Here is a 15753-nt window from a genome sequence, read left to right on the forward strand (position 1 = left end):
TGTCAGTAGTAGCAGCACCTACACACAAAGGTCCCCCGTGTAGCCTCTAGCAGGCTATAGGGGCAAGTGCTGTCAGTAGCACCTACACACAGACAAAGATCCCCCATGTAGCCTCTAGCAGGCTGTAGGGGCAAGTGCTGTCAGTAGTAGCGAGTAGCAGCACCTACACACAGACAAAGATCCCCCGTGTAGCCTCTAGCAGGCTGTAGGGGCAAGTGCTGTCAGTAGTAGCAGCACCTATACACAGACAAAGATCCCCCGTGTAGCCTCTAGCAGGCTGTGGGGGCAAGTGCTGTCCAGTAGTAGCGAGTAGCAGCACCTACACACAGACAAAGATCCCCCGTGTAGCCTCTAGCAGGCTGTAGGGGCAAGTGCTGTCAGTAGTAGCGAGTAGCAGCACCTACACACAGACAAAGATCCCCCGTGTAGCCTCTAGCAGGCACAGACGCAGAAACACAGACACAGAAACACAGCAGGCAGACAGACGCACGGACACACACACACAGACACCTCTGGATTCCCACACGCAGTGCAAAAGATGACCACTTTATTTGTGACTGAACAGCAGACGGGCGTGAACCTCCCCCCCCGGCACGTGAACACTCCTCTAATTAACGCTCACTCGTCAGCACTCCACGCGCTCGCACGGACACGCGGACACACACACGGACACACATACAGACACACACACGGACACACACACGGACACACACAGACACACACACAGACACACACACGGACACACACACGGACACACACACGGACACACACACGGACACACACACGGACACACACACGGACACACACACGGACACACACAGGGTGACCGCTAGGGGTTAGAACTTGAGACTGAACCCGACCCCCATGGCCGACGCTCCCTGGTTGGTGGACGTGAGGTGGAAGCCACTATCCTTCACGTCGTCATCACCCTGGGAGACACAGAGAGACACACACAGAGAGACACACAGAGAGAGACACAGAGACACACACACACAGAGAGACACAGACACACAGAGACACACAGTGAGTGAGGTGGAAGCCACTGTCCTTCACGTCGTCATCACCCTGGGAGACACAGAGAGACACACAGAGAGACAGAGACACAGTGAGACACACACAGAGAGACACACACAGAGACACACAGAGAGAGACACACAGAGAGAGACACACACAGAGACACAGTGAGTGAGGTGGAAGCCACTGTCCTTCACGTCGTCATCACCCTGGGAGAGAGACAGAGAGACACAGAGACAGAGAAACAGAGAGACACACACAGAGAGACACACAGAGAGAGAGACACAGAGACACACAGAGAGAGACACACACAGAGAGACACAGTGAGTGAGGTGGAAGCCACTGTCCTTCACATCGTCATCACCCTGGGAGAGAGACAGAGAGACACACACAGATAGACACACAGAGAGACACACACACACAGAGAGAGACACAGAGACACACAGAGAGAGACACACAGAGACACACAGTGAGTGAGGTGGAAGCCACTGTCCTTCACGTCGTCATCACCCTGGGAGACACACAGAGAGACACACACAGAGAGACACACACACACACAGAGACACACACAGAGAGACAGAGACACAGAGACACACAGTGAGTGAGGTGGAAGCCACTGTCCTTCACGTCGTCATCACCCTGGGAGACACACAGAGAGACACACACAGAGAGACACACACACACACACAGACACACACACAAAGAGACACAGAGACACACAGTGAGTGAGGTGGAAGCCACTGTCCTTCACGTCGTCATCACCCTGGGAGACACAGAGAGAGACACACAGAGACACATAGAGAGAGACACAGAGAGAGACACAGAGAGACACACAGAGAGACACACACAGAGAGACACACACACACAGAGACACACACAGAGACACACAGCGACACAGTGAGTGAGGTGGAAGCCACTGTCCTTCACGTCGTCATCACCCTGGGAGACACAGAGACACACAGAGACACAGAGACACATAGAGAGAGACACAGAGAGAGACAGAGACACAGAGACACACAGAGAGACACAGAGACACACAGTGAGTGAGGTGGAAGCCACTGTCCTTCACGTCGTTATCACCCTGGGAGACACACAGAGAGACACACACAGAGACACACAGAGATACAGAGAGAGAGACACACACAGAGACACAGAGAGACACAGAGACACAGAGAGACACACAGAGAGAGAGACACAGTGAGTGAGGTGGAAGCCACTGTCCTTCACGTCGTCATCACCCTGGGAGACACAGAGAGACACACAGAGACACAGAGACACAGAGAGACACACACAGAGAGACACACAGAGAGACACAGACAGAGAGACACAGTGAGTGAGGTGGAAGCCACTGTCCTTCACGTCGTCATCACCCTGGGAGACACACAGAGACACACACACAGAGAGACACAGTGAGACACACAGAGAGACACAGTGAGACACACACAGAGAGACACACAGAGACACAGAGAGACAGAGACACACAGTGAGTGAGGTGGAAGCCACTGTCCTTCACGTCGTTATCACCCTGGGAGAGAGACACACAGAGAGACACAGAGACACACACAGAGAGACACACACAGAGAGACACACACACAGAGAGACACACACACAGAGAGACACAGTGAGTGAGGTGGAAGCCACTGTCCTTCACGTCGTCATCACCCTGGGAGACACACAGAGAGACACACAGAGACACAGAGAGAGACACACAGAGACACAGAGACACAGAGACACAGAGACACACACAGAGAGACACACACACAGTGAGCGAGGTGGAAGCCACTGTCCTTCACGTCGTCATCACCCTGGGAGACACAGAGACACACAGAGAGACACACACAGAGAGACACAGAGACACACAGAGAGACACAGAGACACACAGTGAGTGAGGTGGAAGCCACTGTCCTTCACGTCGTTATCACCCTGGGAGACACAGAGACACACAGAGAGACACACACAGAGAGACACACACAGAGAGACACAGAGACACACAGAGAGACAGAGAGACAGAGACACACACACAGATACAAAGAGACACACAGAGACACACAGAGAGACAGTGAGTGAGGTGGAAGCCACTGTCCTTCAGTCATCACCCTGAGAGACACAGAGACACACACAGAGACACACAGAGACACAGAGAGACACACACACAGAGAGACACACACACAGAGAGACACAGTGAGCGAGGTGGAAGCCACTGTCCTTCACGTCGTCATCACCCTGGGAGACACAGAGAGACACAGAGAGACACACAAAGACACACAGAGAGAGACACAGTGAGTGAGGTGGAAGCCACTGTCCTTCACGTCGTCATCACCCTGGGAGGGAGACACACAGAGAGACACACAGAGACACAGAGACACACAGAGAGACACACAGAGAGACACACAGAGACACAGAGACACAGAGAGACACACAGAGAGACACAGAGACACAGTGAGTGAGGTGGAAGCCACTGTCCTTCACGTCGTTATCACCCTGGGAGAGAGACACACAGAGACACAGAGAGACACACAGAGAGACACAGAGAGACACACACAGAGAGACACACACAGAGAGACACACAGAGAGACACACACACAGAGAGACACAGTGAGCGAGGTGGAAGCCACTGTCCTTCACATCGTCATCACCCTGGGAGACACACAGAGAGAGACACAGAGAGACACACAGAGAGAGACACAGAGACAGACAGAGACACAGAGAGACACACAGAGAGACACACAGTGAGACACAGAGACACACACAGAGACACAGAGAGACACAGAGAGACACAGAGACACAGTGAGCGAGGTGGAAGGGCACTGTCCATCACATCGTCATCACCCTGGGAGACACACAGAGACACAGAGAGACAGAGACACACACAGTGAGACACAGAGACACAGAGAGACACACAGAGACACAGAGAGACACAGAGACACACAGTGAGCGAGGTGGAAGGCACTGTCCTTCACATCGTCATCACCCTGGGAGACACACAGAGACACAGAGAGACAGAGACACACACACAGAGACACACACAGAGACACAGAGAGACACAGAGACACAGAGAGACACAGTGAGCGAGGTGGAAGGGCACTGTCCTTCACATCGTCATCACCCTGGGAGACACACAGAGAGACACACAGAGAGACAGAGACACACACACACAGACACAGAGAGACACACAGAGAGACACAGAGAGACACAGAGAGAGACACAGAGAGACACAGAGAGACACCGTGAGCGAGGTGGAAGGGCACTGTCCTTCACATCGTCATCACCCTGGGAGACACACAGAGACACAGAGACACAGAGAGAGACACAGAGACACACAGAGACAGGGACACACACAGACACACACAGACAGAGAGACACACAGTGAGCGAGGTGGAAGGCACTGTCCTTCACATCGTCATCACCCTGGGAGACACACAGAGACACAGAGAGACAGAGAGACACACAGAGAGACAGAGACACACACAGAGAGAGACACAGAGACACAGAGAGAGAGACACAGAGACACACAGTGAGCGAGGTGGAAGGCACTGTCCTTCACATCGTCATCACCCTGGGAGACACACAGAGACACAGAGAGACAGAGACACACACACAGAGACACACACAGAGACACAGAGAGACACAGAGACACAGAGAGACACAGTGAGCGAGGTGGAAGGGCACTGTCCTTCACATCGTCATCACCCTGGGAGACACACAGAGAGACACACAGAGAGACAGAGACACACACACAGAGACACAGAGAGACACACAGAGAGACACAGAGAGACACAGAGAGAGACACAGAGAGACACCGTGAGCGAGGTGGAAGGGCACTGTCCTTCACATCGTCATCACCCTGGGAGACACACAGAGACACAGAGAGAGACACAGAGACACACAGAGACAGGGACACACACAGACACACACAGACAGAGAGACACACAGTGAGCGAGGTGGAAGGCACTGTCCTTCACATCGTCATCACCCTGAGAGACACACAGAGACACAGAGAGACAGAGAGACACACAGAGAGACACAGAGACACAGAGAGACACACAGTGAGACACAGAGACACACACAGAGACACAGAGAGACACAGAGACACACAGAGACACAGAGATACACACAGAGAGACACAGAGAGACACAGAGACACAGAGAGACACACAGAGACACACAGTGCGTGAGGTGGAAGCCACTGTCCTTCACATCGTCATCACCCTGAGAGACACACATGGAGAGATAGCTAGGTGAGTGAGTGTGTAGCTAGGTGAGTGTGTAGCTAGGTGAGTGAGTGAGTGTGTAGCTAGGTGAGTGAGTGTGTAGCTAGGTGAGTGAGTGTGTATAGCTAGGTGAGTGAGTGTGTAGCTAGGTGAGTGAGTGTGTAGCTAGGTGAGTGAGTGTATAGCTAGGTGAGTGAGTGTGTAGCTAGGTGAGTGAGTGACTGTGCAGCTAGGTGAGTGAGTGAGTGTATAGCTAGGTGAGTGAGTGTGTAGCTGAGTGAGTGTGTAGCTAGGTGAGTGAGCGAGTGTGTAGCTAGGTGAGTGAGTGTGTAGCTAGGTGAGTGAGTGAGTAGCTAGGTGAGTGAGTGTGTAGCTAGGTGAGTGAGTGAGTGTGTAGCTAGGTGAGTGAGTGTGTAGCTAGGTGAGTGAGTGTGTAGCTAGGTGAGTGAGTGAGTGTGTAGCTAACTAGGTGAGTGAGTCTGTGAGTGTGTAGCTAGGTAGGTGAGTGTGTAGCTAGCTAGGTGAGTGATTAAGTCTGTGAGTGTGTAGCCAGTCAGGTAGGCGAGTGTGTAGCTAGGTGAGTGTGTAGCTAGGCGAGTGTGTAGCTAGGTAGGTGAGTGAGTGAGTCTGTTAGTGTGTAGCTAGGTGAGTGTGTAGCTAGGTGAGTGAGTGTGTAGCTAGGTAGGTGAGTGAGTCTGTGAGTGTGTAGCTAGCTAGGTGAGTGAGTGTGTAGCTATGTAGGTGAGTGAGTGAGTCTGTGAGTGTGTAGCTATCTAGGTGAGTGAGTGAGTCTGTGAGTGTGTAGCTAGGTAAGTGTGTAGCTAGGTAGGCGAGTGAGTGAGTAGCCAGTCAGGTAGGCGAGTGAGTGAGTAGCCAGTCAGATAGGTGAGTGAGTGAGTAGCCAGTCAGGTAGGCGAGTGAGTGAGTAGCCAGTCAGGTAGGCGAGTGAGTGTGTAGCCAGTCAGGTAGGCGAGTGTGTAGCCAGTCAGATAGGTGAGTGAGTGAGTAGCCAGTGAGGTAGGTGAGAGAGTGTGTAGCTAGGTGAGTGAGTGAGTCTGTGAGTGTGTAGCTAGGTGAGTGAGTGAGTGTGTAGCTAGGTAGGTGAGTGTGTAGCTAGCTAGCTAGCTAAGTGAGTGAGTGTGTAGCTAGGTAGGCGAGTGAGTGAGTAGCCAGTCAGGTAGGCGAGTGAGTGTGTAGCTAGGTGAGTGAGTGAGTCTGTGAGTGTGTAGCTAGGTGAGTGAGTGTGTAGCTAGGTAGGTTAGTGTGTAGCTAGCTAGCTAGCTAAGTGAGTGAGTGTGTAGCTAGGTAGGCGAGTGAGTAGCCAGTCAGGTAGGCGAGTGTGTAGCCAGTCAGATAGGTGAGTGAGTGTGTAGCCAGTCAGATAGGTGAGTGAGTGAGTAGCCAGTCAGGTAGGTGAGTGAGTGTGTAGCTAGGTGAGTGAGTGAGTATGTGAGTGAGTAGCTAGCTAGGTGAGTGAGTGAGTAGCCAGTTAGGTAGGCGAGTGAGTGTGTAGCCAGTCAGGTAGGCGAGTGAATGTATAGCTAGGTGAGTGAGTGAGTAGCCAGTCAGATAGGTGAGTGAGTGAGTAGCCAGTCAGGTAGGTGAGTGAGTGAGTAGCCAGTCAGATAGGTGAGTGAGTGAGTAGCCAGTCAGGTAGGCGAGTGAGTGTGTAGCTAGGTGAGTGAGTGAGTCTGTGAGTGTGTAGCTAGGTGAGTGAGTGAGTGTGTAGCTAGGTAGGTGAGTGTGTAGCTAGCTAGCTAGCTAAGTGAGTGAGTGTGTAGCTAGGTAGGTGAGTGAGTGAGTGAGTCTGTGAGTGTGTAGCTAGGTAGGCGAGTGAGTGAGTAGCCAGTCAGGTAGGCGAGTGTGTAGCCTGTGAGGTAGGCGAGTGAGTGAGTAGCCAGTCAGGTAGGCGAGTGAGTGTGTAGCTAGGTGAGTGAGTGTGTAGCTAGGTGAGTGAGTGAGTCTGTGAGTGTGTAGCTAGGTGAGTGAGTGAGTGTGTAGCAGGTGAGTGTGTAGCTATCTAGGTGAGTGAGTGAGTCTGTGAGTGTGTAGCTAGGTGAGTGTGTAGCTAGGTAGGCGAGTGAGTGAGTAGCCAGTCAGGTAGGCGAGTGAGTAAGTGTGTAGCTAGCTAGGTGAGTGAGTCTGTGAGTGTGTAGATAGCTAAGCGAGTGAGTCTGTGAGTGATTAGCTAGCTAGGTGAGTGAGTGTGTAGTCAGTCAGGTAGGCGAGTGAGTGTGTAGCTAGGCGAGTGAGTGAGTAGCCAGTCAGGTAGGCGAGTGAGTGTGTAGCTATGTGAGTGAGTGAGTCTGTGAGTGTGTAGCTAGGTAGGCGAGTGAGTGAGTAGCCAGTCAGATAGGCGAGTGAGTGAGTAGCCAGTGAGGTAGGCAAGTGAGTGAGTAGCCAGTGAGGTAGGCGAGTGAGTGAGTAGCCAGTCAGGTAGGCGAGTGAGTGAGTAGCCAGTCAGGTAGGCGAGTGAGTGAGTAGCCAGTCAGGTAGGCGAGTGAGTGTGTAGCTAGGCGAGTGAGTAGCCAGTGAGGTAGGCGAGTGAGTGAGTAGCCAGTCAGGTAGGCGAGTGAGTGAGTAGCCAGTCAGGTAGGTGAGTGAGTGAGTAGCCAGTGCGGTAGGCGAGTGAGTGAGTAGCCAGTGAGGTAGGCGAGTGAGTGAGTAGCCAGTGAGGTAGGCGAGTGAGTAGCCAGTGAGGTAGGCGAGTGAGTAGCCAGTGAGGTAGGCGAGTGAGTGAGTAGCCAGTCAGGTAGACGAGTGAGTGAGTAGCAAGTCTGGTAGGCGAGTGAGTGTGTAGCTAGGCGAGTGAGTGAGTAGCCAGTGAGGTAGGCGAGTGAGTGAGTAGCCAGTGCGGTAGGCGAGTGAGTGAGTAGCTAGGCGAGTGAGTGAGTAGCCAGTCAGGTAGGCGAGTGAGTGTGTAGCTAGGCGAGTGAGTGAGTGAGTCTGTGAGTGTGTAGCTAGCTAGGCGAGTGAGTGAGTAGCCAGTGAGGTAGGCGAGTGAGTGAGTAGCCAGTGAGGTAGGCGAGTGAGTGAGTAGCCAGTGAGGTAGGCGAGTGAGTGAGTAGCCAGTGAGGTAGGCGAGTGAGTGAGTAGCCAGTGAGGTAGGCGAGTGAGTGAGTAGCCAGTGAGGTAGGCGAGTGAGTGAGTAGCCAGTCAGATAGGTGAGTGAGTGAGTAGCCAGTCTGGTAGGAGAGTGAGTGTGTAGCTAGGCGAGTGAGTGAGTAGCTAGTCAGATAGGTGAGTGAGTAGCCAGTGAGGTAGGCGAGTGAGTGAGTAGCCAGTCTGGTAGGCGAGTGAGTGTGTAGCTAGGCGAGTGAGTGAGTAGCCAGTGAGGTAGGCGAGTGAGTGAGTAGCCAGTGAGGTAGGCGAGTGAGTGAGTAGCCAGTCAGGTAGGCGAGTGAGTAGCCAGTCAGGTAGGCGAGTGAGTGAGTAGCCAGTCAGGTAGGCGAGTGAGTGAGTAGCCAGTCAGGTAGGCGAGTGAGTAGCCAGTCAGGTAGGCGAGTGAGTGAGTAGCCAGTCAGGTAGGCGAGTGAGTGACTAGCCAGTCAGGTAGGCGAGTGAGTGAGTAGCCAGTGAGGTAGGCGAGTGAGTGAGTAGCCAGTGAGGTAGGCGAGTGAGTAGCTAGGCGAGTGAGTGAGTAGCCAGTGAGGTTGGCGAGTGAGTGAGTAGCCAGTCTGGTAGGCGAGTGAGTAGCTAGGCGAGTGAGTGAGTAGCCAGTGAGGTAGGCGAGTGAGTGTGTAGCTAGGTGAGTGAGTGAGTCTGTGAGTGTGTAGCTAGCTAGGCGAGTGAGTGAGTAGCCAGTCTGGTAGGCGAGTGAGTGTGTAGCTAGGCGAGTGAGTGAGTAGCCAGTGCGGTAGGCGAGTGAGTAGCCAGTGAGGTAGGCGAGTGAGTAGCCAGTGAGGTAGGCGAGTGAGTGAGTAGCCAGTCAGGTAGGCGAGTGAGTGTGTAGCTAGGCGAGTGAGTGAGTAGCCAGTGAGGTAGGCGAGTGAGTGAGTAGCCAGTCAGGTAGGAGAGTGAGTGAGTAGCTAGCTAGGCGAGTGAGTGAGTAGCCAGTCTGGTAGGCGAGTGAGTGAGTAGCCAGTGAGGTAGGCGAGTGAGTGAGTAACCAGTGAGGTAGGCGAGTGAGTGAGTAGCCAGTGAGGTAGGCGAGTGAGTGAGTAGCCAGTCTGGTAGGCGAGTGAGTGAGTAGCCAGTCAGGTAGGCGAGTGAGTGAGTAGCCAGTCTGGTAGGCGAGTGAGTGAGTAGCCAGTGAGGTAGGCGAGTGAGTGAGTAGCCAGTGAGGTAGGCGAGTGAGTGAGTAGCCAGTGAGGTAGGCGAGTGCGTGTGTAGCTAGGTGAGTGAGTGAGTAGCCAGTGAGGTAGGCGAGTGAGTACCAGCATGGCGTATCCGAGGCCCCCCTCTGGAGGCCTGGGGCTTGTGCCCCTGCGGCTACGAGGCTGCTCGCTCTTTGCCGGCCAGGTGGGAAACACAGCGGGCTCGATGGGGAGCGGCGACTCGGAGAAGTAGCGGTGATGTAGAGCCGTGTCCGCCTGTACACGGCGTGCCGGGCAGTACGTGAGGAACCTGGAGCCACCACCACCACCACCACCGCAACAACCGTCATCAATACCGCTGCAATTATTATTACTACCACGCTCATCACCGCCACCGCCGCCATCATCATCACCGCCAACATCACCACAACCATCACCACCAACACCACCACAATCACCACCACAACCACAACCATCACCACCACCACCACCACCACAACCATCACCACCACCACCACAACCATCACCACCACCACCACCACAACCACCACAACCACGCGGTGCAGGGTGTGTGTGTGTCTGTGTGTGTGTCTGTGTGTGTGTCTGTGTGTGTGTCTGTGTGTGTGTCTGTGTCTGTGTGTATGTGTGTCTGTGTGTGTCTGTGTGTGTGACTGTGTGTGTGTATGTGTGTGTGTGTCTGTGTGATGTGTGTGTGTGTCTGTGTGATGTGTGTGTCTGTGTGTGTGTGTGTGTCTGTGTGTGTGTGTGTCTGTGTGTGTGTCACTGTGTGTGTCACTGTGTATGTGTGTGTCTGTGTGTGTGTCTGTGTGTGTGTCTGTGTTTGTGTATCTGTGTGTGTGTGTGTCTGTGTGTGTGTCTGTGTGTGTGTCTGTGTGTGTGTGTCTGTGTGTGTGTCTGTGTGTGTGTGTGTGTCACTGTGTGTGTCACTGTGTATGTGTGTGTCTGTGTGTGTGTCTGTGTGTGTGTCTGTGTGTGTGTCTGTGTTTGTGTATCTGTGTGTGTGTGTGTGTGTCTGTGTGTGTGTCTGTGTGTGTGTGTCTGTGTGTGTGTCTGTGTGTGTGTGTGTGTGTCTGTGTGTGTGTCTGTGTTTGTGTATCTGTGTGTGTGTGTCTGTGTGTGTGTCTGTGTGTCTGTGTGTGTGTCTGTGTGTGTGTGTGTGTCACTGTGTGTGTGTACACTGTCTGTGTGTGTGTCACTGTGACTGTGTCTGTGTGTGTGTCTGTGTGTGTGTGTCTGTGTGTGTGTGTACACTGTGTGTGTACACTGTGTGTGTGTGTGTGTGACTGTCTGTGTGTGTGCGTGCGTCCGCCCACTTGTTGATGAGGTCAAAGCCTTGGTCTGATAGCAGCGCCCCGAAGCGCTTGCGCAGGTTGTTGTAGGGGTGCTCCGTGAACGCCATCTTCTTCACCGCGGGAAGATCTCCGTAGCCCGGCCAGATCTTCTCGTTGGGCGAGCCCAGCTCCTGTGGCCGGCCACGGCAACACGGGCCGACGACGGTGAACACTCTGGTGGTGGTGGTGGTGATGATGGTGGCGGTGGTGGTGGTGGTGGTGGTGATGGTGGTGGTGGGGGTGGTGATGGTGGTGGTGGGGGTGGTGGTGGTGGTGGGGGTGGTGGTGGTGGAGGTGGTGGTGGGGGTGGTGGTGGTGGTGGTGGAGGTGGTGGTGGTGGTGGTGGTGGTGATGGTGGAGGTGGTGGTGGGGGTGGTGGTGATGGTGGTGGTGGTGGTGGTGATGGTGGGGGTGGTGGTGATGGTGGTGGTGGTGGTGGTGATGGTGGGGGTGGTGGTGGTGATGGTGGTGGTGGGAGTGGTGGTGATGGTGGTGGTGGGGGTGGGGGTGGTGGTGGTGATGGTGGTGGTGGTGATGGTGGTGGTGATGGTGGTGATGGTGATGGTGGTGGTGGGGGTGGGGGTGGGGGTGGTGGTGGTGTAGTGCAGTGTGGTGTAGTGTGGTGACCAGTGTGGTGAGCAGTGTGGTGAGTAGTGTGGTGAGCAGTGTGGTGAGTAGTGTGGTGAAGAGTGTGGTGAGTAGTGTGGTGAGCAGTGTGGTGAGCAGTGTGGTGAGTAGTGTGGTGAGCAGTGTGGTGAGTAGTGTGGTGAGTAGTGTGGTGAGCAGTGTGGTGGTGGTGTAGTGCAGTGTGGTGAGTAGTGTGGTGAGCAGTGTGGTGAGCAGTGTGGTGAGTAGTGTGGTGAGCAGTGTGGTGAGTAGTGTGGTGACCAGTGTGGTGAAGAGTGTGGTGAGCAGAGTGGTGAGCAGAGTGGTGAGCAGAGTGGTGAGCAGAGTGGTGAGCAGTGTGGTGAGCAGTGGTGAGCAGTGTGGTGAGCAGTGTAGTGAGTAGTGTGGTGAGTAGTGGTGAGCAGTGTGGTGAGTAGTGTGGTGAGCAGTGTGGTGAGCAGTGTGGTGAGCAGTGGTGAGCAGTGTGGTGAGTAGTGTGGTGAGTAGTGTGGTGAGTAGTGTGGTGAGTAGTGTGGTGAGTAGTGTGGTGAGCAGTGTGGTGAGTAGTGTGGTGACCAGTGTGGTGAAGAGTGTGGTGAGTAGTGTGGTGAGCAGAGTGGTGAGTAGAGTGGTGAGCAGAGTGGTGAGGCCACCTTGAAGATGCGGTTGATTTCGTCAATCTCCGACTTGCCCGGGAACAGCGGCTTCTGGGTGAGCAGCTCGGCAAAGATGCAGCCCACGGACCACAGATCCACTGCTGTGGAGTATTCCTGCAGGTACACACACAGGTACACACACACACAGGTACACACACACAGACACACACACAGGTACACACACACAGGTACACACACACACAGATACACACACACACACACACAGAGACACACACACAGGTACACACACAGGTACACACACAGATACACACACACACAGGTACACACACACAGGTACACACACACGGACCACAGATCCACTGCTGTGGAGTATTCCTGCAGGTACACACACAGATACACAGTGTACACACACACACACAGATACACAGTGTACACACACAGATACAGTGTACACACACACAGACACACACACACAGGTACACACACAAATACACACACACAGGTACACACACACAGGTACACACACACAGACAGATACACACACACAGAACACAGATCCACTGCTGTGGAGTATTCCTGCAGGTACCACAGACACACACACACACAGGTACACACACAGATACACACACACAGGTACACACACACACACAGGTACACACAGACAGATACACAGGTACACACACGTGGGTTATACACACACACAGGTCCACTGCTGTGGAGTATTCCTGCAGGTACCACACACAGATACACACACGTGGGTTACACACACACACAGGTACACACACACACACACAGATACACACACACAGGTACCACACACAGATACACACACACGGACCACAGATCCACTGCTGTGGAGTATTCCTGCAGGTACACACACAGATACACACACAGGTACACACACAGGTACACACACACGTGGGTTACACACACACAGACAGATACACACACACACAGACACACACGTGGGTTATACACAAACACACAGGTACACACACAGATACACAGTGTACACACACAGACACACACACACAGACAGATACACACACAGAACACAGATCCACTGCTGTGGAGTATTCCTGCAGGTACCACACAGACACACACAGATACACACACACACAGACACACACGTGGGTTACACACACACACAGGTACACACACACAGACACACACACAGATACACACACACACAGGTACACACACACAGACACACACGTGGATTACACACACACACAGGTACACACACAGATACACACACAGATACACACACGTGGGTTACACACACACACACAGGTACACACACAGGTACACACACACAGACACACACGTGGGTCACACACACACACACAGATACACACACACACAGGTACACACACAGACACACACACACACAGATACACACACAGGTACACACAGATACACACACACAGGTACACACACACACACGTGGGTTACACACACACACACACACAGGTACACACACAGATACACACACACAGGTACACACACACACACACGTGGGTTACACACACACACACAGGTACACACAGACAGATACACACACAGGTACACACACACAGACACACACGTGGGTTACACACACACACACACAGGTACACACAGACAGATACACACACACAGGTACACACAGGCAGACACACACACAGACACACACAGACAGATACACACACACAGGTACACACAGACAGATACACACACACAGGTACACACAGACAGATACACACACAAACACACACATAGGTGCACACAGACAGATACACACACAGAGGTACACACAGACAGATACACACACAGACACACATACACATGTACACACAGACATATATATACACACACACACACACAGCGACACACAGACACACATACACACACAGGTACACAGACACATACACACACAGACACACACACAGGTACACATAGACAGATACACACACAGACACACATACACACATAGACACACACAGACAGATACACACACAGACACACATACACACACAGGTACACATAGACAGATACACACAGCCCACGGACCACGTCTCCCCACATCTCCCCGTGTCTCACCGCGTCTCACTGTGTCTCACCGTGTCTCTCCCCATGTCTCACCATGTCTCCCCGTGTCTCCCCATGTCTCCCCATGTCTCACCATGTCTCCCCGTGTCTCCCCATGTCTCCCCATGTCTCTCCCCGTGTCTCTCCCCGTGTCTAACCGCGTCTCACTGTGTCTCACCGTGTCTCTCCCCGTGTCTCACCGTGTCTCCCCGTGCGTCCCCACGTCTCTCCCCGTGTCTCACCATGTCTCCCCATGTCTCACCATGTCTCCCCGCGTCTCCCCGTGTAACTCCCCGTGTCTCTCCCCGTGTCTCTCCCCGTGTCTCTCCCCATGTCTCTCCCCGTGTCTCACCGTGTCTCCCCATGTCTCTCCCCGTGTCTCTCCATGTCTCCCCATGTCTCCCCATGTCTCTCCCCGTGTCTCACCATGTCTCCCCATGTCTCTCCCCGTGTCTCACCGTGTCTCCCCATGTCTCCCCATGTCTCTCCCCGTGTCTCACCATGTCTCACCATGTCTCACCATGTCTCCCCGCGTCTCCCCGTGTCTATCCCCGTGTCTCTCCCCGTGTCTATCCCCGTGTCTCTCCCCGTGTCTCACCGTGTCTCACCGTGTCTCCCCGCGTCTCCCCGCGTCTCCCTGCGTCTCCCCGCGTCTCCCCGCGTCTCACCACCTCTCTCACCGTGTCTCTCTGTATGTCCCCGTGTCTACCCGCGTCTCCTTGTATGTCCCTGTGTCTCCCTGTGTCTCCCTGTGTCTCTCTGTATGTCCCCGTGTCTCCCTGCGTCTCCCTGTCTTCCCGTAGGTCCCGTGTCTCACCGCGTCTTCCTTTGTGTCCCCGTGTCTCCCTTTGTGTCCCCGTGTCTCTCTGTATGTCTCCGTGTCTCCTAGCGTCTCCCTGTATGTCCCCGTGTCTCCCTGTGTCTCCCCGTATGTCCCTGTGTCCCCTGTATGTCACCGTGTCTCCCCGTGTGTCTCTCTGTATGTCCCTGTGTCCCCTGTATGTCCCCGTGTCTCCCCGCGTCTCCCTGTGTCTCCCCGTATGTCCCCGTATGTCCCCGTGTCTCACCGCGTCTCCCTGTATGTCCCCGTGTCTCCCCCGCGTGTCTCCCGGCATCTCGTGTATGTCCCTGTGTCCCCGCGTCTCCCCGTATGTCCCCGTGTCTCACTGTGTGTCTCCCCACGTGTCTCCCCGTATGTCCCCGTGTCTCCCTGCCTGTCTCCCCGCGTGTCTCCCCGCGTGTCTCCCTGCCTGTCTCCCTGCGTGTCTCCCTGCGTGTCTCCCTGCGTGTCTCCCCGTATGTCCCCGTGTCTCCCTGCCTGTCTCCCCGCGTGTCTCCCTGCGTGTCTCCCTGCGTGTCTCCCTGCGTGTCTCCCCGTATGTCCCCGTGTCTCCCTGCCTGTCTCCCCGCGTGTCTCCCTGCGTGTCTCCCTGCGTGTCTCCCTGCGTGTCTCCCCGTATGTCCCCGTGTCTCCCTGCCTGTCTCCCCGCGTGTCTCCCTGCGTGTCTCCCTGCGTGTCTCCCTGCGTGTCTCCCCATATGTCCCCGTGTCTCCCTGCCTGTCTCCCTGCGTGTCTCCCTGCGTGTCTCCCTGCGTGTCTCCCTGCGTGTCTCCCTGCGTGTCTCCCC

General features: G+C 54.3%; 1 protein-coding gene across 3 annotated transcripts in view; it reads right to left on the reverse strand.

The window, feature by feature from the left end:
• Nucleotides 1–525: 525 nt before the first annotated feature.
• LOC116936988 (uncharacterized) overlaps nucleotides 526–15753 on the reverse strand; it is an 82177-nt gene continuing 66949 nt past the window's right edge. For 2 of the 3 annotated variants that reach the window (XM_076056332.1, XM_076056334.1), the window contains 4 exons: nucleotides 12092–12208; nucleotides 10815–10963; nucleotides 9601–9790; nucleotides 951–3335 (listed from right to left, as the gene is read on the reverse strand). In XM_076056332.1, the coding sequence (XP_075912447.1) occupies nucleotides 3222–3335; nucleotides 9601–9790; nucleotides 10815–10963; nucleotides 12092–12208 (570 nt within the window). In that variant the 3' untranslated portion in view covers nucleotides 951–3221. Of the gene's footprint in view, nucleotides 930–950; nucleotides 3336–9600; nucleotides 9791–10814; nucleotides 10964–12091; nucleotides 12209–15753 lie in introns of those variants that run through there. The other variant, XM_076056333.1, reaches the window with a different exon arrangement.

Source organism: Petromyzon marinus, chromosome 75 (assembly GCF_048934315.1).
Source record: "Petromyzon marinus isolate PM22_M1 ecotype Great Lakes invasive population chromosome 75, UKy_Petmar_22M1.pri1.0, whole genome shotgun sequence".
NCBI classification, from domain to species: Eukaryota; Metazoa; Chordata; class Hyperoartia; order Petromyzontiformes; family Petromyzontidae; genus Petromyzon; species Petromyzon marinus.